The sequence below is a fragment of the Zonotrichia albicollis genome, chromosome Z (genome assembly GCF_047830755.1).
Source record: "Zonotrichia albicollis isolate bZonAlb1 chromosome Z, bZonAlb1.hap1, whole genome shotgun sequence".
Taxonomy (NCBI): domain Eukaryota; kingdom Metazoa; phylum Chordata; class Aves; order Passeriformes; family Passerellidae; genus Zonotrichia; species Zonotrichia albicollis.
The window spans coordinates 71,797,651-71,819,537 of record NC_133860.1 but is presented as its reverse complement, the minus strand read 5'-3'; the positions used below and the strand labels follow the sequence as shown (position 1 = coordinate 71,819,537).

Genomic DNA, 21,887 nt, shown 5'->3' with positions numbered 1-21,887 from the left:
GACCCTCGCGCCCCCCGCACACCCGGGCCCCGCGCTTCTCCTCCCGGCGCCCCCTAGCGGCCGCCTGTGCCCGCACCGCGCCCTCCAGCGGCGGCGTAGTCCCGCCCCCGGGCGCTCGGGGCGTGGCTCTAATTGGCCGCGGCGGAGCCGCCCCGCCCCCTGCGCAGGGCCGGCCCTGGCGGCGGGGCCCGGCTGTCATGGAGGCGCCGGACGGAGCGCGGGCAGCGGCGGCGGGCTCGTCCTTCTGAGGGCGGCGGCGGCGGCGGCGGCGGGAGGCGGCCCGGACCGCCCCGGGAAGGTAGCGCGCGGCCTGGCGGGCCTTGTCGGCCGGCTCCGAGCACGGCGGCCGTGGGGGTTGGGTGCCGTGCGGGAAAGGAGGGAGGGGGATGGGGCTGCGGGACTCTGGGCGCAGCGGGTCCGGTGGTGAGGCGAGCGGAGGGCTTGGGCTCTCTCCGGCGTCCGGGGCTTGGCCGGAATGCGGCCGTCGCCTTCCCCGCCCGGCTGCCTTGGAGGTGCGTGTCTGCGGGTGTTCCGGCGGGAAGTGGAGGCTCTGTACTCGGGATACGCCCCGAAAGGAGTCGGGGGTGCAGCTGACGGAGGCGTGAGGGAGAAGAGGATCGTTCTGTGTCCGGCGTGGATAACGCGCTGGTGGGATCAGCCCCCTCCTCCCCGTAGCTTTCCTCAGGGGCCACCGCGCGGCCCGGGAGAGCCCCAAGGAATGCAGCTGGACACCGGCGCGCCACAGCAGCGACTTGTTTGGGTGTAGCTGTGGGAAAATACAATGCGGTTGCTTGTTTGCGAAGTAGGAGGTGAAAACATCGAGAATTCTCCTTTTGCAGATTTGTGATAAGCACAGCCTGCGCTTCGTCAGGACCCTGTTTGGAGTCTCCATGTTGTCCTATCTGGATGAAACTGATCTGAGAAGGTGGGGACATTCTGTTTGGGCTAAGCACTTACAGTAAACTCTTGGCTGAAAAATTCAGGTGTGTATCCATCGGGAAGTAGAGAGGTCAAGGCTAAATGGATCTAAAGACAGCAGTCTTCAACGCTGCTCGTGATGGCAAGCTGCGGCTCCTTTCTAAGCTACTGGCAAGCAAAACAAGGGAAGAGGTGGCCCAACTGATGTCAGAAAAAACCAATGGTGCCACGCCACTTCTCATGGCAGCCCGCTATGGTCACCTCGACATGGTGGAATACTTGTTGGACCATTGCTCTGCCTCGATAGAGGTTGGTGGCTCGGTGAATTTTGATGGTGAGACCATCGAGGGAGCTCCGCCGCTGTGGGCAGCATCGGCCGCCGGCCACTTGAAGGTTGTTCAGTGTCTGTTGGATCATGGTGCGTCTGTCAACAACACAACGCTGACAAATTCAACGCCTCTTAGAGCTGCCTGTTTTGATGGTCACCTGGAAATAGTCAAGTACCTTGTGGAGCACAAAGCAGACCTGGAAGTATCAAACCGTCACGGGCATACGTGCTTGATGATCTCATGTTACAAAGGCCACAAAGAAATAGCTCAGTATTTACTTGAAAAAGGAGCGGATGTGAACAGAAAAAGTGTTAAAGGTAAGTTAGTTTTTTGACTTTCATTGTGGTAAATAGAGGTAAAGTTATTAATTTACTTCATAAAGAGCCTGACATCAAAAAAATTCTTCTGTTCTCATAAAGCATAATATATTAAGCGTTTATAAGTATGTTTTTACTTTTTCTTTTTAATTTACTGGTTTTTAACGTGGATTAGAAAATTATTGTTTAAATTGATACATTTTAATCTTAAATCCCTAATTCTTAAAAGACTTAGTTGTATGAAGTGTCACATTTATGCATGTTTTAAAAGCTAATAAAGTTGCTGAAAACCACTCTTTGTAGTAGGTTGGTCTAGCAGCATACTCAAAAACATGAGCATGTGTTCTTGGTTTTCGTAGTAATTCTTAAGACACCAAGTGTGCTGTATATAAAACTGATCCGTGCCAGTAAGGCTGATCTAAGGAAATACGCATAAAGGAGAAGAATTACTTTCTGCATTCAAAAATTAATAACCACTTTCCTCTTCACCCACTCTCTCCAAACTACTGAGTAATTTTATACCTTTTTCAGTGTTAGTAAGCAAAAATACATATTAGGATTGAAGAAATGAAGATACAGGTGACTGTGATCTCAGCAGAAGGGCTTCCAGTGGCTCACATATCTCAAACCCTTTTGCCCATGTTTACAATTGCTCTGGTGTTACCACACAAATTAAAGATTTCTGGCCTTTTTTCCTGTGATCATAATGAGTTGAACATACAAATTTTCTATTACATATCAGACTTGTGTTTAGTTGTGATATTAGCCTGAAAAGCACACCAGTTGCTTCAATTTACAGCTAATCTTTTATCTCACTGAGCCAGGATTATGTTTCATCAGATTTTGGGTTTTTTAATATATATAAATACATATAAAAACGAATCTGCTAGCAGTTGTTTTGCAGCATAATACTTCTGCCTTTTTCAGGTTAATTACATTTGTAACTGTATACTGTACCTTTCAGTTATTGGTGTTAAAATATCCTTTGTGTTTAAATTGTTGTATGATACTGGTAAATACCAAATGTGAGAGTAATCTTTAGAAAAGCTGCTAATATGCCTTAAATATGGTTAAATATGCCTTTTCTCAACAAATCATGCAAATATGTGGGTTTAGCGTAAAGAAAGCTAAACTACAGATTTGTCATGGAGGTGGGCAGAGCAAAATAAATCTTCCTTTGTAAGGGTTTGAGGTTGCTCATGAATCATCATGGACTTGTGGTAGGATAAAAATGTCATTTTTCTAAATAACATTCTGGGAATAGCAAGCTAAATATAAAGTGTGTAAGCAACTGAAAACTTGAGGTTTAGTTTTAAACTTATCCATTTATATGATAGGTGTGAACCAAGCAATGCTCTTAAATACTTGATTTAATTGGGAAAGAGATGTAATTCTGCAGCTCTTTTTCTCCCTCATTTTGCGTTGGTGGAGTAGGCTTTACCTTACTCATCCTTTTTATTCACTTTATTAGTGAACTAGCATTATTTGTGTTTGTTTAAATGACTGGGGATTTTCTCAGTGGTGTCAATTATCTTAATTCCTTTCTATTTCCTTTAGTTTCTGTGTGACTTGCATCTAGGCAGAAAAGCAAAGGTTCTTAAAGTCGATAAATGATCCTTAATTTAAAAAGTTGAATTGGATATGGTTCAATTCATTAAAACTCATTTTACACTTGAAACTGTCATGTGTACAACTGGATGTGTGTACGTAATAGCTGTCTGTTGGTAATGTGTGGAAGTCCCCTCTGGTATGACAGGAACATATTTTTGGTATCTTTAAGAAGTTTTATCTCTGAAGTTACTGAATATGCAGTGGTGAGGTAAAGCAAGCAAGCAGGAAAGTACTATAAACCCTGAACGTCATTTGCAGAAAGGCAGAAGAACTGAGGACAATTGGTAGCTGTAAGTATTGTAACGTGGCTGAGGTTCAGCAGGTAACCTCCTCAGTTTTGTTTTGCAAAAATGTTATTGATTTTAAAATTAGTCAAAAATATTCATTCTGCATTGTCACCCTCCCCCTCAAAGAATCTTGTGTATTACTTTCAGTTTCTACTCCTCCCTGCTGTGTCCTAAATAGCTGACAGTGTCCTGTGCTTGTAGCAGGAAGATAACAGAGCATCTGAGTGTTCTGCTCCCGAGTAGTAAGAGTTGCTGCCCTTTTATGTGAGTTCTGTTTAGACAGGCGCCTTCCTGGGCCCTGTATAGAGAAGCCTGTTCTTTCCTGAAAAATGTAAAAAAAAAATTTTGCATTTAAAATTGCATACTTCTTAAAAGAGCAGAACTATTCAGTAGAGTTGCTGTTGTGGGAGATTTCTGTAGATCCTTTTTCAGATCCTTAGAGCTTGTGTGAGCATGAGGGGCAGAATTACTTGACCTATGTCTTGTGGTTTTCCGCTGGATTTTCATATTGCAGAATATCACGTAATATGTATATTAAGCTTCCTGAATATATAGATATGAAAATGTTTCAGAGTGTTGACAGTTACAGGGAGAAATCTGAATACTTTGATAGAAAAAAATAGGTACATTCACATGCATCTAAATGTATGAAAGAGTAGGTGAAAACATGTGGTGAAATCTTGCTTCTAAAATGCAGAATCCTACAGCTGTGTTTTGGACTATGGAAATTCAGAGGTTCTTGAGAAAATTGTGAAAGTATGGAAGTACAGCCAGGAAATTAAGATGTTCATAAAGATTTCAGAGTGTGTCAGGTAAGATGCTGCACTGAGGTGAATGAGGTGAAGTGCAAGTCTGGAAGTGTCACCTGGTGGATGTTTGGGTAAATGAATCCTCAACTGTGAAAGATGGCCAGTGGTTCTGAATTTAAAGTGCGAGCCTTTGATGGTATTTGTTTCTACTGTTTTGCAGATCTGAACTTTCTCACAGTTTCCCTGAGCTTCTGTGTAGGATTTAGGCAGCAGAACTGTAAACAGAGGATATTTTTAAAAGTATTTTAGTTTACATGAACAGTGTAAGTGATGGGGACAAACTGATAGTTGGGGTAAGAAGGGTGGGTGGGTTTTATTATTTTGTCATGGTGGAAAACAGCAAAGATATCTACAGATAGGAAGCAGCCTAAGCAATACTTCATAAAGTGAATTAATTTACCAATGTCTCTGATTCATAGCTTTCGCCAGTGTTCTGCTGTCATGGCTTAATGCCAGCCAGCAGCCAAGCCCCAGAGAGCTGCTTGCTCACTTCCCCGCCAGTGAGACCAGGAGCAGAATACTCGTGGATTGAGATAAAGACAGCTTAAAAAGGAAAACAAAAGCAGAGCACACAAGCCAAGCAAAATGAGGAATTCGCCACTTGCCATGGGTAGTCCTGCTCCACAAGAGCAGTTCTCCCTCATGTGTAACACTTACCTCAGAAGACAAACACCATCACTCCAAATGGTCCACCTTTTCTCTTTCTTTCCCCCAGCTTTATGTCCTGAGCATGATGTCACATGGTCTGGAAATCCCTTTGGTCAGTTTGGGTCACCTGTCCCAGCTGTGTCTCCTCCCAGCCTCTCATGCACTCCCAACTCCTCACCCATGTGGCAGCACAAAGAGCAGAAAAGGCCTTGGCTCTGTGTAAGCCCTGCTGAGCAACAACAAAAACATCTCTGTGTTATCAGCCCTGTGCTCAGCACAAATCCGAAACATAGCCCCTACTGGCCGCTGTGAAGAAAATGAATTCTACTCAGCTGAAACCAGCAGAACAACTCCTCATTTAAGAAGCTGCAAATTAAAAATAAAGTTTAACGAGTTTCACTTGTAGTTAATGATCTCTCAGATGGCAAGTTTTTATGCTGTTCCTAAAAGTAGGAAGAGTGTGGGTAATGTTAGAGTAGCAGAAACACAACTTTTTTCAGAAGGTGGAATCCTAGAAGTAAAACCTCAAATGAAGCACAGTTTTGTGTCTGTGCCAGATGAGGAGCATGTTCTGTGTCAGCTGCATGTCGTTTTCTGTTCTGCTGCACTATGAAGCCTGCCAGTGATTTGTTGTTAGAGTGGTGCCGCCTTACTATTACCTTCAGAACAGACCACTGCATTCTCAAAGACAGTGTTTTGCTGATGTGCACATTTGGTGATGAGTAGGCAGGGAAATGTTTACTCTCTTAATACAAGTGTCAGTCATTTTAAGGATTCCAGATTCCAGATTTGGGCCCTTTGAGGCTATCTTTTTTGATTTTTTTTTTTTTTATTAAAGGTACAATATTTCATGTAAGTTCCCTGTTGAAATATTTTTCATTCAAGACTGATTGTAAAGAAATCTTATACTTCTGCTTCAGTTCCAGACAGGACAGTTAAGATCTTGCATTTTGAAAATTTGCAGTGCACATTTTAATAGCTTGTGTTTATACTTTATTCTCCTCTGCCAGATTTGCAGAAAGGAAGGGAAAAAAATCCATTATTGCAGCAATTAGTGAGTTAGATCATGGATAAAATATGCATGTGCTGGTAGCCAGGATGGGTCAAATGCAAGGGAATTGTTACCTTTTTTCAAAATTCATGCTTAAGAGGCAGCTGTTTTACCTGAAGATAGCTGGTAAGTCTTTCCATTGCTCAGTGGCCTGGTTTGCAGTCTCTCTCTTCAAAGTGCTTTCTGTGGTTTTATTAGTGGTTTTCACCAACTCTGCCTGCCTTTTGTAGTTAAAGGACTCATCAGCTAGCCTTAAGACTGGTTTTTCTCCTCCAGAGTACTAGAAGATCAGAATTTTGTTTCTAAGAACTGCTGGCCAAGGCATTCTCTTACTTTTCTCTTGAGATATGCACAGGAGTGTTTAATTGCATTAAAAAAAAAGGAATACTGTGATTCTTCAAATCTACTGTCACAGTATTTAATATTTTTGTAAAATAATATGGTAAACAAGGTTTGTTGACTTTGGACTTTGTTTCCTCATTTTGGGAAGTACAGAAGAATGCAAACTTCTGTCTGTATGGGTATTGTATCAAGGGCTAGATCAAGGGCTAGTGCTAGTTCAGTATTGTTGTTAGTAAGGGGTACTGAAAGATGTGACCTCAAACCTGCTGGTAAGGGAAAAAATATTTTACAGACATAGCAGACCGAGAAGTAGGGGACTCATGGAGAATCATGCTATTTCCTTTATGACAAGTGTGGTATAGTATGTGTTAAAAATAATTAATATTATTGTGCTATAAACATTAAGGAGTCTTGACAGGTTTGTTTTCTTCTGAAGGTGTTTGTCTTCTCTGCTTGGCAAGGTTCATAGTATCACTGAGGGAGCAGGGAAGGGATAAAAAAATCCCCAAGAAAGGTCTTTGGGTTTTTTTTCTGCTTGTTGTTGTTGCTTTTTTGCTTATTTTTTAAAATTCTCCCAATGAATAAACACTTGCTCTAAAAGTGAGCTGTGTCTTTTTTTTGGGGGGGGGGTAGTGGTTTGCTTTTTTCCCCTTTTTTGGTAGGTATTACATGGTACCAGGGCTCTGAAACTCATAGATGTTTTGTTTGTGACTGTGTGTGGAAACTGAGCCTCAGGAGGAATGTCAAATAAGGAAGATAAAGATACAATTTAATTCTAACTAAAAAGTTTTTGTTTAAATTACATCATACACAGCATGCGGTTATTCACATAATTGATAATGTTCATAATACAAGTTCTCTTGAAGTATTTCAGTGAGCAAGACAGCAATTACTCCCTTACATCGTATGGAAATTCCATTAAAATAAATTGTTGAGATAAGCAGTTCTTTGCATTTGTTAGTTAGTTTCTTGAAGGAAAGACATTTCATTTTTATTCACTATGCACACTGAGAGTTAGGATGTTTAACAGTTTTCTTATGCATTGTCCATGTTTGGATCTATCTGGCAATACTTTTAAATCAGTAAAGACTCTTGGAAGACTGAATTACTTCAAGTGCTGTGGTAGAAAAAGAAATTAATGTTACATGAAAAATTTCACTTAATAAAGTGATCACTTCATTTGTAAGGCTATAAAAATATATACAGGTGGTTAATGTACACACTAGTCAGTCATTTAAATTAAATACTTTTATTTCTTTTGTTTTTAATGATCTTGGATAGAAACTCAGATTGGTGATAAGTTTTAATGTAAGTTTTACAACGTGTAGATTTGATAAAGCATTTTGGAAGTATTAGGAAGTGGATGCACTTAATTGGTTGCAAATCAAGTCAAATCACTTTCTGTGTCATAGCTTCATTTTCTTCCATTCCCTTGTCACAAGCTATCAGTCTATTTTGGGAATTACTTGCTTTTGACATAGAAAAGCCTGTCCTCCTTATGAATTTGAATACCCACCCCCACTCCAGTAAGTTTGGAAGCACTGGGTAGTTAGTTTTGTGATACATGAAATGTTTCTGAAATGTTCATAACTCCTTTTAAAGGAGTCCTGTTAACAAAAGAGTAAAGTGTGAAGATACAATGCCAACTAGCCATACCTTTTTCTGTACTTTGTATCTGCAAGATTTAGAAGGACTGGAGTTGGGGTTATGGAGAAGTTACTAGGTAATATGAATGGTAAAGTTTTACCCGGATAAGAGCCGTTTGTAAGCACTATTAGCAATACAATATAGTGACACTTAATATTTAGCAGAGAAGTATCTGAACTACCGGAATCATCTGCAGCCCAGTCTTTTGTCCATGCAAGGAGGAGCCTTCTATGTTATGGTAACAAGAGCTATCTTTGATGTGTGATTGAATTCCTGCTGGTCATTTTACAATTGACTTTTAAAAATAGATGAAACCTACTTTACAATAATCATTCCCTTAAAAAAATTAATTTGACCAAACCCATCATATATGTCTCTTCGAAAATTACTTGTCAAAGAAAATGACTTTCAAATTACTTTTGCTTTTTTTTTGGCATTTTTCCTTCTTAATACAGCAATAGATATAACATTGTTTTCTAGTTTGTTACTGAATAGATAATGTTACAAAAATTGAATTAATTTCTGAATTGTTTTCAGCCACTATTTATCACTATAGATGATATGGTCACTATAGACACTATAGACAGTGTAATGTTGTAATGTTTTGAAATGGATGAGTTAATTCACAGAATAGTGGTTGATCTGCTGTGTTTATTTGAACTGTTCAGTTCCTGGTCAGTTTGTGGTGAATGTATAGCCTTTGACTTGCACACTAAGGCCCCTCTCATGTTTTGTTTCAAATTCTTCCTCTGCTATAGCAGTTGATACTTGCTAGGTATAGACGGCTGGCAGTGTTATTTCTTAAGGCTGGGGTTTATGTTTGCGGTTTTTTAAAGTTGACAACTCTCAACTATCTTTTTACTCCTAGGCACTTTTCAACGGAAACTTGTGTTTCTTACAAAGTATTCTTCCCACTGCTGTATATGTACCATCCAATCAAACTTCAGTGAGGTGCAGCCACTGCATAAAAATTAGTAGTGATGGCCTCACATTATTAGTTGATACATGACATAATTTAAGCTGTGGTTGTTTTCATTCTAAGGGCTACTGCAGTATAAACAACTGGAAAATTACACTACTTCTGATAAGCTGTTAAACTGAAATCAGTATTTGTAATACCAATAAAAAAAAAACTAAATTGTTTTAAATTTAAAGCATCCAATTGGAAAGAGCAGTGAAATTCCTTGGAGTCTTAAGCATATTTCCACGTGTTCTACATAGCTGCATTGTAAATTAATGGCATACAGACTGCTGGATTTAGTTTACATGGACACTTGCCAAGCTTATTTTGTGTGGATTTTTATTAGTCACAGTGTGTATGCCTTCTGATTGATAAAATAGTGTCAAAAGCAGCATTACGTGGTGATGAATCTGCAGTATGTAATATGCATAGTTGGCACTGTTGTGGTTATCAAAAGTAGCAAAATATATATTAATAGCTGTGAAACAATAGTAAGAATTTGGATGTTACTGATATCTTTTGGCTTATTTGTCTTTAATATGCTTTTATGTTACTATTTTTTAAATATATCAAAAATGTTCATTTGAAAGTAGAAACAGCTGCCAGTTGCAGAACTCTGCCATGAAGGATAGTGTATGGAGTTGAGTACACCCTGAAACATTAACTGTGTTAACTGCTGGCTCAGCCAAAGCCCATGTGCATCTGTTTTTGCCTTTATCAATAAATATAGAACTGAAGATGGTCTGAGGGACCAGCCATTCTTTAGTTTTGAATTAACTGCTGTAGTTTCATTTTAACTAGACTTTCAGCAGCGTAGCAAGAAGAATAAGTGTATGTGTATTGGTAAGTTTGTATACACGTCTGCATTTGACATCTTCCACTCTTAGGAATATCAAGGTCTTGTCCTTTCTCCGATGGCATATTGACATTTTTCTAAAGACAGAGAGAATTTTAGCTGGTAAGCTATGTATGCCAAATTCACCAACTTTAAATCCACCTCTGCTACTGCAACTGAAAATTTGTTGGTCTAGGTAGAGATTGTAGTGTGGCCAAACCTATAACTTACTTAGTGCTATTAATGTTAAAAATTGCCTGAGTTATTAGAAAGGTGGAAAATCACTTCCTTTTTTATGAACTGGGTTTAACTTTATGAATCTTGATCTAGCAGGTAGTTTCATGTGCTTTGAGATGGCGTCCTCAGTTTACTTGTTAGTAAATGATTGTAAAATCACTGGCCATTATTCAGAAATGTTTCAGGAAAAGACAGTTTAGAAAGTTTAGTTCACTGTCAGTAAATTAAGCAATCTGGTATTTTTAATGTTTTTTTTCCTTAAAATGTTTGAATTTTGCTCTTAAAATATGATTCAGGGGACAAACTATTTTCGTACCTCTGGTATAATTGCAACAACCTGAGTCATAAGCTTTAGAAAGTAACTTTTTACTCATGTTTTATATGAATTTGATTAGCGTGTCAGCTAAATTTGATAGCCCCATTCACTGCAATCCTTTGAGCTGTGTCCTTCAGACAGTTCTGCACCCAGTGCACAATGACCCTACTTATCCCACACTTGGATAACTTGTCCAGAAGGATGTTGTGGGGACAATATAAAAGCCAAAAAAGGCAAAACTCACTAAAAGGCAAAAATCCCACAGCCACTATCTTTCCTTCATCTGATGGATGGGTGACCTTATTCTAGAAGCATATCAAATTAGTTAAAACAGGACTTTTTCCTTGTCAACCCAAGTTGATAGTACCTAATGATTGCATTGTTCTTTAAATGCCTTACAGTGGCATTCAGTACAATCTTCTCCATAATTTTTCTGAGTGTTGAGGTGAGACTAACAGGTCTGTAGGTTCCTGGGTAATCCCTCTTTCCCTTCTTATAAAATGAAATAACTGGTTAGCTTCTATTCAGTAGGGACCTCCCCGTACTCCCAAGACATTTGGTAGCTGGTGGAGAGGAGTGGTGCCCTCACAAATATCAACTTCTTCAGTACTCAGGTAAATCCCATCTGATCTCATGGACTTGTGAACTCTGAACTGCTACATCTAGTCCCTGAGAAGAGTCTAAACAAATGGGAAGTCACTATTCCTGAAGTCATCCTCTAAATCCAGGGCAGAAGGCAGTTTATCTGTATTATTAAAGACTGAGGCAAAGGAAAACATTCAGTGTCTCTACACTTCTTCACCCTTAATAGTCAGATGACCATCTTCACTAAGTATCAGAATTGTATTTTTTTAGACCTCCTCTTGCTACTAGTGTACTTTGAAAACCCTTCTTGTTGTCTGACACAATACCAGTCAGTTTCAACTCCAATTGAGCTTTGGCCTTTTGCATCTTGTTGTCCCCTTCATACATGAACCACAGCTCTGTCAAATTCCTGCAAAGCCTAACCTTGTTTCCAGACAGCATACCATTTATTTTTCCTCTGGAGCCCCAAGAGGAGTTCTCTGTCCACTCAAACTGGTCTCCTGTCCTATTTGCTTGACTTTGCATACAATGGAATAGCCAATTACTGTGCTTTTATGTAGCAAAGAATTCCCTTTTAATTCTGGTGTGGGTTTTTTTCTTAAACCTGTTTAATTTTTTCAGATAAAAATATCAAATATTTTGATTTTTATAACTGTGTGGCAGCCTTGTTTTCATGGTACACAAATGGAGAAAAAAAAAAGCTATTTAAAAACCATTAATATTTGGGGGTTTTAAACTTTTTTTTAACTATTAGCATGGTGGGATTTGGACTGTAATTTGATATGATTTGTGTAATTGTGTTTCTTGTCTTTCAGGAAATACAGCCCTACATGACTGTGCAGAATCTGGAAGTTTGGAGATCATGAAGATGCTTCTGAAATACTGTGCTAAAATGGAAAAGGATGGTTATGGAATGACTCCCCTTCTGTCTGCCAGTGTGACAGGCCACACAAATATAGTGGACTTTCTGACCCAGCATGTACAGACCAGTAAGGCTGAGCGCATAAATGCCCTGGAACTTCTAGGAGCAACATTTGTGGACAAAAAGAGAGATCTGCTTGGTGCTTTGAAATACTGGAAAAGAGCTATGGAAATGAGATACAGTGATAGGACTAATATCCTCAGCAAACCTGTGCCACAAACACTAATTATGGCTTATGATTATGCTAAAGAGGTAAACAGCTCAGAAGAGCTAGAAAATCTTATTGCAGACCCAGATGAAATGAGAATGCAAGCATTATTAATTAGAGAACGTATTCTTGGCCCTTCACACCCAGACACATCCTACTATATTAGATACAGAGGTGCTGTATATGCAGACTCTGGAAACTTCAAGCGTTGCATCAATTTATGGAAGTATGCTTTGGACATGCAGCAGAGCAATCTTGATCCTCTAAGCCCTATGACAGCCAGCAGTTTGCTGTCATTTGCTGAACTTTTCTCCTTCATGCTTCAGGATAGGGCAAAAGGCCTGCTAGGCACTACTGTCACTTTTGATGATCTGATGGGTATACTGTGCAAAAGCGTTCTTGAAATAGAACGGGCCATGAAACAAACCCAATGTCTTCCTGATCCAGTACAGCTGAACAAAGCTCTTTCCATAATTTTGCATTTAATTTGCTTGTTGGAGAAAGTACCTTGCAGCTCAGAACAGGAACATTTTAAGAAACAAACTATTTACAAGTTTCTTAAGCTTCAGCCTAGAGGAAAGAATAACTTCAGTCCACTTCACCTTGCTGTTGACAATAATACTACATGTGTCGGTCGCTACCCAGTTTGTAAATTCCCCTCTCTACAAGTTACTGCTATCCTGGTGGAATGTGGTGCTGATGTAAATGTCAGAGACTCTGATAACAACAGTCCATTACACATTGCTGCACTGAACAACCATCCAGACATCATGAATCTTCTTATCAAGTCAGGTTCACATTTCGATGCCACAAACTCATGTAAACAAACAGCTAGTGATTTGCTGGATGAGAAGGAAATAGCAAAGAATTTAATCCAGCCCATAAATCATACTACTTTGCAGTGTCTTGCTGCTCGTGTAATAATGAATCATAACATATCCTATGCAGGGCATATCCCTGAAAAACTAGAGAACTTTGTTTTGCTCCATAGATGATAGAGTGGCGTTCCAGAGTACTGTTCTTGAAGCACGACATGGTGATATTTTCCTTGAGCACCGTTGTGATACACCAGCGTTCCTTTAGCTTGCTCCATTTTGCTCTCATTGCCTAGTGTTGTTAGCATCAGATTTGCAGAGTTGGTTACCCAGTATTTAATATGAATATGCCATATAATATATTTTGTGGATTATTTAGACATGTAATGCCATATTTAGACTTTAAATTGTCTGCCAAAGGCTTGTCTTTTCTGGTCTTATTTGCCTGTTGGGTGTTTGGGACTGAGTTGAGTATTTTCCACTGATGTCTTTTTACTATAACTGTTATGTGGATTTTATACAGTTGGAAGGTCATCTTTTTTTGGTTTTGCTTGAGCGTTTCTACTCCTACTCTCTTCTTTTTCTATGGACTCATTGCTAAACTGTGCAAGTTGTATGGACTTGTTAACATTTGCAACTACCATAAGTGCTTTTATCTTCTCTATGCACTGGCTTAAACATGACTGTTGTGTGTGAGCATATTTCTATGCATCACTTGGCCAATTTCAACTTAAATGCCAATCTTGTTTTGCAGTTTGTTTAAAGCTCTCTTGAGAATGCTGTCTTCATAGCATGATGAATTTTGGAGTTATTTATCAGCTCTCCAAACTTGGGTTTGACTTTTTTGACTGCTTTAACTGAGGTTGCTTTCATTTTGATCCTCTGAAATTTTTTCCTAAACTGGGGAGAAGAAAATCTTGCTTTTTCTGATTGTAGTCCACTTGAACTTTAAATCTGAAAATTGTTCTGTTGCATCGTGCAGCTGGGGGAAGAGTCCTCATGGTGTACAACTGACGCCTTCCCCTCTGCACTGTCTTGCTTGTGCCAGTTATGTGACTAGATGTGAAGTTTGCTCAAAGTTTAACCTCAAACCTTAATGATACACTTCTATGAGAAATAGATCAAATATATGCTCTGCTTTAAAATCTGCAAATCAGCTTTAGCTTACAAAAGAAAACTAAAGCATGTTGATGGCATGATGTTTATCAGTCCAGATGTAGACATCATATAGTATAGTAAGTGGCTGTCTGCCAGGGTATTGAAAGTTCTATAGCAGTGTCCTTTTTTTTTCTTCATTTTAAGTATCTTTATAAATACTTGCATGGATTTTTCATCTCTGCTATGTCAGTTGTACTTAACAAAAGCAGAAGTTCTGTTGTGTATATAGCTCCTATTAAAGTACCTATTTTTTATAATATTTGCACAACAGCTTAGCTTTTGCAACAGAAAGGGCTCTTTTGACTTGATAAGAAGTCTATAAATGAAGATCATAAATGCGAGTGCGATTCAGGTAATTAATATAATTCAGCACTTTACTGTTGATTAATAGTAGGATTTATTATGGCACATTAGCCCTAAAATGTCTTAAAGTGAAATTAATTTCTGTTGGATAGGATACAGTTTACTTGCAAATTTAGTCGTCTAGCATTTTGGGTATTTTTGGCTTAATGTTTCATCTCAGTTGTGGGCAGTAAGTATACCTATGGGGTTCTTGCTCCAGAAATCTAACAACTGGTTTTATGCCTTTGTCAGAGATAAGAGATGTTTAGAATCCAAACTGGTTAGGTTAGGAGGGTCTTTGTAATACTTTAACTTTTAAGTTGATGTTAGAACACTTTTGTTATTTGTGGTTGAACTTGAGGAAGAACATGTCTTGGGAGCACATAAGAATAGCCCTTCCTTGTTCTTGTTCTGTTTTGGCATTCCTGCCAGTGTATGGCAGTGTACAGGTGCCTACTAGCTTAGCCATTTTTGCAAAAATTATGGGGATGTTTTTAAGCAAAGATATGTTGAATGCAGTGCTGTTTGTGTGTTGTCACTACCAGACTTGCTGTTTTGAAGCAATTTTCTCTGGTTTGTCCCTTGCTGTGTCTATGTTGTATACTATTAGAAGAATCATAGAATCATTTAGGTTGGAAAAGATCCTTAAGATCATTGAGTCCAACCCTTAGCCCAGCACTGCCAAGTCCAGCACTAAACCATGTCCTTAAGTGCCACATTTACATGTGTTTCAAATACCTCCAGCCATGGTGACTCAACTGCTTCCTTTGGGCAGCCTGTTACATTGGTTAACCACTCTTTCCACTAAGGAGTTTTTCCTAGTATCCAATCTGTAACTCCCCTAATTCAGCTTGAGGCCATTTCTCCTTGTATTGCTTGTTACTTGGGAGAAGAGGCCAACCCCTGCCTTGTGAAGTAATTGTAGAGAGTTGTAAGTTCTCCCCTGAACCTCCTTCTCTCCAGGCTGAACAACCCTAGCTCCATTGGCTACTCCTCATCGGACTTGTGATCCAAACCCTTCCCCAGCTCCACTGCCTTCCCTGGACATGCTCTGGCACCTTGGTATCTTTGATGTAATGAGGGACCCAAAACTGAACTCAGCACTTGAGTCATGGCTTCACTGTACAGGGGACAATCACTGCCCTGGTCCTGCTGGCCACGCTATTGCTGATACAGGCCAGATGCAGGTTTTTCTGGCATCACACAAGACTAAACTCTAGTCAGTTGACTGAATTGCTGTGATTTGCAGTGCTTAGGACATGTGCCACTCAGCTTTTTATTTGTGAGGACGTGTAGTTTGGTTTTTGAATTTATACATTTTAATGCTTTTCTGCTGCTCTTTAGATGGGGATAATCAGCAAATGATACCATACTAGAATTATACATCAAGTCACAAAATTAATTATTTTTTATAGGTCTCAGAGAAAAGGATTTTTAGAGTTTTTTACTTTGGAATCTGTCCTGCTCTTTGGTGGTTTTAGTTTTAATTCCTGTCTTTATAACTGACATTTAGCCTGTTTAAGATTCGTTGGTTGGTTGTTCAGCCTGAGGAAGAGAAGGCTGCAGGGAGACCTTGTATAGGACCTTCCAGTACCTAAAGGAGTCTACAAAAGAGCTGGAGAGAGACTTTTTACAAAGTCGTGGGGTGGAAGGACAAGGGAGAATGGCTTTAAACGGAGAAGGGTGAGATTTAGCTTTGATATAAGGAAGAAATTGTTTACTCTGAATGGTGAGGCACTGGCAAAGGTTGTCCAGAGGAGTTGTGGATGCCCCGTTCAAGGCAAGACTGCATGGGGCTCTGGTCCAGTGGAAGGTGTCTCTGTGCATGACAGAGAGGTTGGAACTAGGTGATCTTTAAAGTCCCTTCCAACCCAAATCATTCTATGATTTATGATTATTAGTTCAGAAATATAATGTAAAATTTTTTAATGTTAGCAATTTTTTAAATGGAAAGCATTCCCAAAAGTGAAAGCATATCAGTATTAGTTCTATGTAAATCTAGTGAATATTGCTCCAAGAAAGGCTTACTGTGTTAGCTGCTCTTTAGAAACAAACCAGGCTATTATAAATGCTGATTTATTGCACGAATTTCTGTGTAAATATCTACTGATGTGCATCAGTCCGAAGGATTTATCACCTCCATGCTGAATTTAATTTTTCTTGGTGATGAAGCTCTCTGCTGAAGAGAGCTTATCTTGCCAGATTACTTAGACTTAGGTGACCTGGCAGATGAATTCATGCATTTTTGGCCACTTTGCATTTAGACCTATGTGTTTACACAACTTTGTTTTATTTATCTTAATTTTAATTTTGTAATATTTTTAACTCATTCTTTTACCATTTATCTCCCTATTTGGCCTTTTTTTCTGATGAACACACTGCTTCTGAGCTACTGACACACAAAAATGCTGAGAACACTGCAGAAATAATTATATGCCCTGCAGAGATGAAACAAGTTTTAAATTGATTAAACAGCTTACAGGTATTCCCCCTAGAGACAAAGGAACTGATACCTCCTTGCTTGGTATCAGTTGAGACCTCTAAGCTGCATTTTTTGGGGACGGGGATAAATGCACAGAGCAGCTTTTCTTCTGATAGTTGTGGGTTTCAACTGAAGTACTTCAACAAGGAAGATTGAAAATATTCTCATTAAAAAAAATTATAATTAAGTTCCTATTTTTGTATCACTTAGGCTGGTGACAAGATTCGAGCTGTCTGCAGTGTCTCTGTTCTCTTTGTTAGGTGCAGTGTAAAGACATTTTCTGAAATGCAAGGCAACATTGTGGTTATTTTTCCATATATACTTCACAACACTCCCTGGATAGGAAGTAGTCTTGGGTTGTTCCTAAGTTCACAAAGAGCTGTCTTTTAACAACTGTTTTGCAACTGGTTAAAATTAACCTCTTTCTATTTTTACAAACACTACTTTAAAGAAAGTAATGCAGTGCTATTGCAAAATCCTTAAAGGAGCATTTGTAATTAGATAAAAACCTTTTGAGGAAAAAGTGTGCCTTGCGTCAGTTTTGTATCAGCTGCAAGGTGACAGTGGAGGGATATGCTGCTCTTGAAATAGCTTTGAAATGCTTTGAAATATAGAGTGGAGTGACTGTTATACTCTAAAATGTTGAGAAGCATGAAGAAGTTGACTAAACACTAATTTTACCTTCTGTGAATAAAATGACACCAACTGGTATTTAACGCTTCAAAGTAATTTTGGTAATTTTGATGAGAGACATACTAGACTGCTCATATTTCTTGCTTTTGAGTGTAAAAGTAACTGTTGAGCCCTCAGTGAGGGCAGAGTGAAAAGCTGTTGTTGGTTTGGTTTTAAATAATGTTGTATTTGTGTTCCATTCTATTGCAAAGACTTCCTATGCAGGGCTAGCTCCATGTATGGAAATATTGCAGTTTCTTTTTTACATGAAGTAATTTAGCTTTAACAGTAATGTAAAAAAGGAATAACAAGCATATTTCTCTGCTCCTACTCTCTTTAGGCTCCAAATGCAGATTACATTAAAAATATGTTTTGGAAAACACCTGTCCGAGTGTATATATGTGTTTTCTCTAGGGTATTGAAGTACTGGTTGGTAAACTACTTTTTTTATTGAGTAGCTAAATGTAAATGCTGCAGCTTCAACCTTCCTGTCACTAAGAATTGTGCCTTAAGCAAAAAGTCATATCTCATGCTCTTTCTTTCTGTGAAATTATGGTCTGGCAAAGCCTTTAAATTTCACTGGTGGGTAGTAGTAAAGAAGAGGCTTAAACTGAATGATACAGGAGAAACTATTTTCCCACTTTCCAGAAAAAGCATTTAGTCATACTGTTAACCAGGGGAAACAGTATCTCCAGTTTGTAACCTAAAAGTAGATAGCAATGCTTTTTGTACAAAGTAAGCAGCAGACAGTTTTCAAGAAAGCTGTACAAATTAATTTTGTTCTTCATCCTTTTGTAGGATCTTCCATATTGCATTAACAATGTAAAAAATAGAGGAATAGAACATCTCAAGGGTGAGAGAAGCAAAAGGTCCTTATTAGAGGCAGCTGGAGATTTGAAGAATATTGCCATTGTAATTTCAAAATACCTTTATAGTTAGGCACAGTAGTCCCAATCCTATCCTGTATGGAAGGGTATATTTCAGAGAGCTGGAACTTTACATTAGGGCTGATCAGTAACAATAGGATCAAAAAAGGTGAGGCTCTGGATGAGGAAATCTGCTCCAGAACTTTGCAGTAGAATAATTGTCACACAGATGGCTGTAGTGAACCGAATGTAGATTCTCTTAATTAAGAAATGGAAAAACTGGAAAGGATCATTTACATCATTATTCATCCTTCTGCAGCTGAAAGATGTCTGCTGTTACCTAAAGTGTGTAACCATCCAAAAATGGCTTCTTGGCAGTAGCAAGTGCTGGCGGCTGATGCTTGAAGACCAAAACTCATCATACAAGATAGTGCAGGATTAGGGAAAAGAGACCAAGTGTGAGGTGTGTTGCTCTGGCATGGGCAATACTTGTTTTGTCCATAATATCCAGAGGGCCAAATGCCATCCACAGTGAACAGCAGAAGGCCCTTCTCCCCTCTCCAAAGGCCTACCTTGCAGCTGATCTCTAGTATTCAGAAAAATTGAGAAGACGTTATACTCAGAAGTTATGGACAACAGTTTTGAACTATGCACACAGGGGAAAAAAAGAATCGCATTCTGATTTATCTGTCTGTCAAAAGCCAGTGAGTGTGAGGCAATGTAAATTATGAAAATGGCAACCACATCTCTCATCAGCTCATAAAACATGATCATGACACATGATCTGGGTTCCTCTCTGAAGTTCAAAGGGTTGCTTCTATCATATCTCCTGAAGATTTATCAAGTCATAAGTTCCTTACCAAAAATTCTCCTTAGAAGATTATTTGGAATTCCCATCTATCAGTAATTAGAAACCTAATTCCCATTTGAAATACATGTTTTCCTAGCTTTGTATGTGTGATGTTCTCATAGTTTCAGTTCTTGTCCGTCCTTCAGGGAGAGCTGTTCTCTCTCAGCCTTTATCTGGTTAGGCTAAATCAACCAACCAAAAGAACACACAAGCTGTAAGAATGAGCAAAAACCAGAATAATCTAGAGTTTAGTAAGCTGACAGGATGGTTCGGTTTTCCCTTTTCCCCTCTCTTGATTGCACGCTCCCCAAAAACCCCAGAATCCACTGGTTCACTAAACACTTTTTGCTGCTGAACCTGCAATTTAAATTGCAAATTGGTTCCTTTTCACAATGGTAGGGATTTTTTTTTTTACAGTAAACAGCTGATTGCTTTTGTTTCAGATTCTGCAGCTTGTATTGTCCTCTTCTAATATTTTAGGTGCCTGGATGTTGCTTTGTTCCATTCACACACACCATTATCCTAAATGGAATGTGAGGCAAAGTGTTCAGTGAATGAGCCAGACTTGGATTAGTTTTTGTTTCCATCCCATAGTTTCAAAATAGTGAACTTACCTTTTTCTCCTTTCTTTTTGCATGTGTGGCAAAAAGGCATTTTATTGGCCAGCCTATACTTTTTATTGGTTAGCCTGTAAGGTGGGGGTCCTCCTGAGATGACTGTGCTCTTTCTGGTTTTCTGGCTTAGGGAAGCACATCATCTCCTGCTTTATCATGCTTTGTTTTCCCATAATGCGTGAAATGGAAACTTCAGGGAGTTAAAAACCAAAAGAAATGAGCAAAAAACCCTAAAAGAAAACCCAGCAAAAACCCAACCAAAAAAAAAAAAGCCCAAACAACTAAAAAACAACAAATAAAAAATTGCCAACAAAACCCTCAAAACCAAACCAGAAAACAGAACCTGCTGTACATTAGCAAAATATGCAGTGTGAGGCAGATGCCCTGTGGGCTGCTACGAGGAGTGTGGATTGCTTACTTCCAGTCCCACCTGGTGGTAACCTTGGGGCCAGATAGTTCTGTGGGAAGGCTGCTCCCACCGCAGCACTGCTGATCAAGGTGTGCTTTTCAAGTGAGTCTCCCCATTGACAGTCCTTTGCTTGTTTGGGTATGTGTAACTGAATTGCCTTAATGCACAACTTGTGTTAATTTTGAATGCACCTGAGCTTAAAAAAGTATTCTGAAAGCTCCTTGAGCAGGCTTTGACCACTAATGGCTGTCCAGTTCATGGGAGCACATTTTAAGTTGTTCTGAAATAACCCTTATATTTTCTCCCATTCCTCTTCTACTCCCACGGAGTGTCACAGACTTTTGATCCTTGACATCAACTCCTCCATTCTACAGATCTCCTTTCTAATACAAGTGTAACTGTAGTTTTCAGTTTCTCTCCTGATGTTAAACATAAGTTGACACATACGCTGGCTTGTTTTTCCTCTTCCTTGTAGGTGGTTACTGCCTCTTGTGCAAAGCATTGTGTAACCCATGTTCTGCGTTGAGCTGGGTCATGAAAATGAGATAACGTACTTGATTGCTAAAGGTGGATCTATCACATCATTAACTGTTGAGAAATGAGTCAGCTGTGCCACATGCAATGCTAATACTTCCTCCTGACAGCATGACTGACCTTAGTACAAAGTACTGTTGATGTATTGTAAAGAAATATTTGCTCCATTATACAAGGGCAGAAACTAAGGCACAGACTCAGTGACCTCTTAAAATGACCACAGGAAGTATGGGCTGTAGCAAGAAACAGAGTTCAGATCATCTGGCTCCAGGGACTTTAATTTTGAGATTATTTGTTCCAGGTAGGTTTGACATTGGTAATTTCATAAATGAAGACTCTATATAAAAAAACGAAAACAAAACAAAACAAAACAAAACAAAAAAAAAAAACCAAAACACACACACACACACACAAAAAAAGAAACCACCAAGAATTTCTTAAGGAAATCAGGCTAATCTTATTACACAGTTTTAATGTATGTGTCTATCATTCCTCTCCCTAGTTTTTCAACATACTAGGCCAGTTTAATAAACTCAACAGAAACAGAGCATCCTATGTGTGTCTGTAACTTGCTTGAGAACACCAGAGTGAGCAGATGGCAGAGTCCATACTAACAGTTCCTACTGAAGGAGAGGATTTGGCAGCAGCTTGACTCTTATTAAGCACAAGAGAAACCACACAGGAATTAAAATACTTAGGACCATGAAAAGGTCTTTGATCACAGCCCAGGCTTTACTAGAAAGCAGCAGATCTGGTCACTGTTCAGAATGTGCCATACTTGCATTACATCATATGCAGTCAGTGCATCTGTTCATCAAGGTGGTAGCATCAGAGCATCAGATTATCCTGGTTTGTTTTGTCAAATCTCCCTCATTAGGCACTCAGTGTCCTGAGTTTGCTGTGATGGCAGAGAATGTAAATGAAAATTGGCCAAGCTACACAAAAATTAAAAACTCAAGGACTTTCTATGGCTGTATACTGACTATATTACTGTACATGCCAAAATGGTTTGGAGTTAATTCTGTTGAGTAGTTATTATTGCCTTTTCAGCAGGTTGGGGGAAACCATGACTCCCAGTTAATCTATAAGAATTCTGACCTTGTTAGCATCATGATTTTTATT

The 21,887-nt window shown here is 39.2% G+C and overlaps 1 protein-coding gene across 1 annotated transcript; it reads left to right on the top strand.

Annotated features, from left to right (window-relative positions):
• The first annotated feature begins 1,020 nt into the window (after positions 1 to 1,020).
• FEM1C (fem-1 homolog C) lies at positions 1,021 to 21,160 on the top strand. Its single transcript, XM_005493403.4, has 2 exons — positions 1,021 to 1,564; positions 11,709 to 21,160. Exons 1-2 carry the CDS (start codon positions 1,021 to 1,023, stop codon positions 13,016 to 13,018), a joined length of 1,854 nt encoding a protein of 617 aa, XP_005493460.1. The 3' UTR covers positions 13,019 to 21,160.
• Positions 21,161 to 21,887: the final 727 nt, after the last annotated feature.

Coding starts and splice junctions, on each gene's coding strand:
- FEM1C (XM_005493403.4), top strand. CDS start 1,021: ATGGATCTAAAGACAGCAGTCTTCAACGCTGCTCGTGATGGCAAGCTG. Junction 1,565..11,708: donor GAACAGAAAAAGTGTTAAAG/GTAAGTTAGTTT, acceptor CTTGTCTTTCAG/GAAATACAGCCCTACATGAC.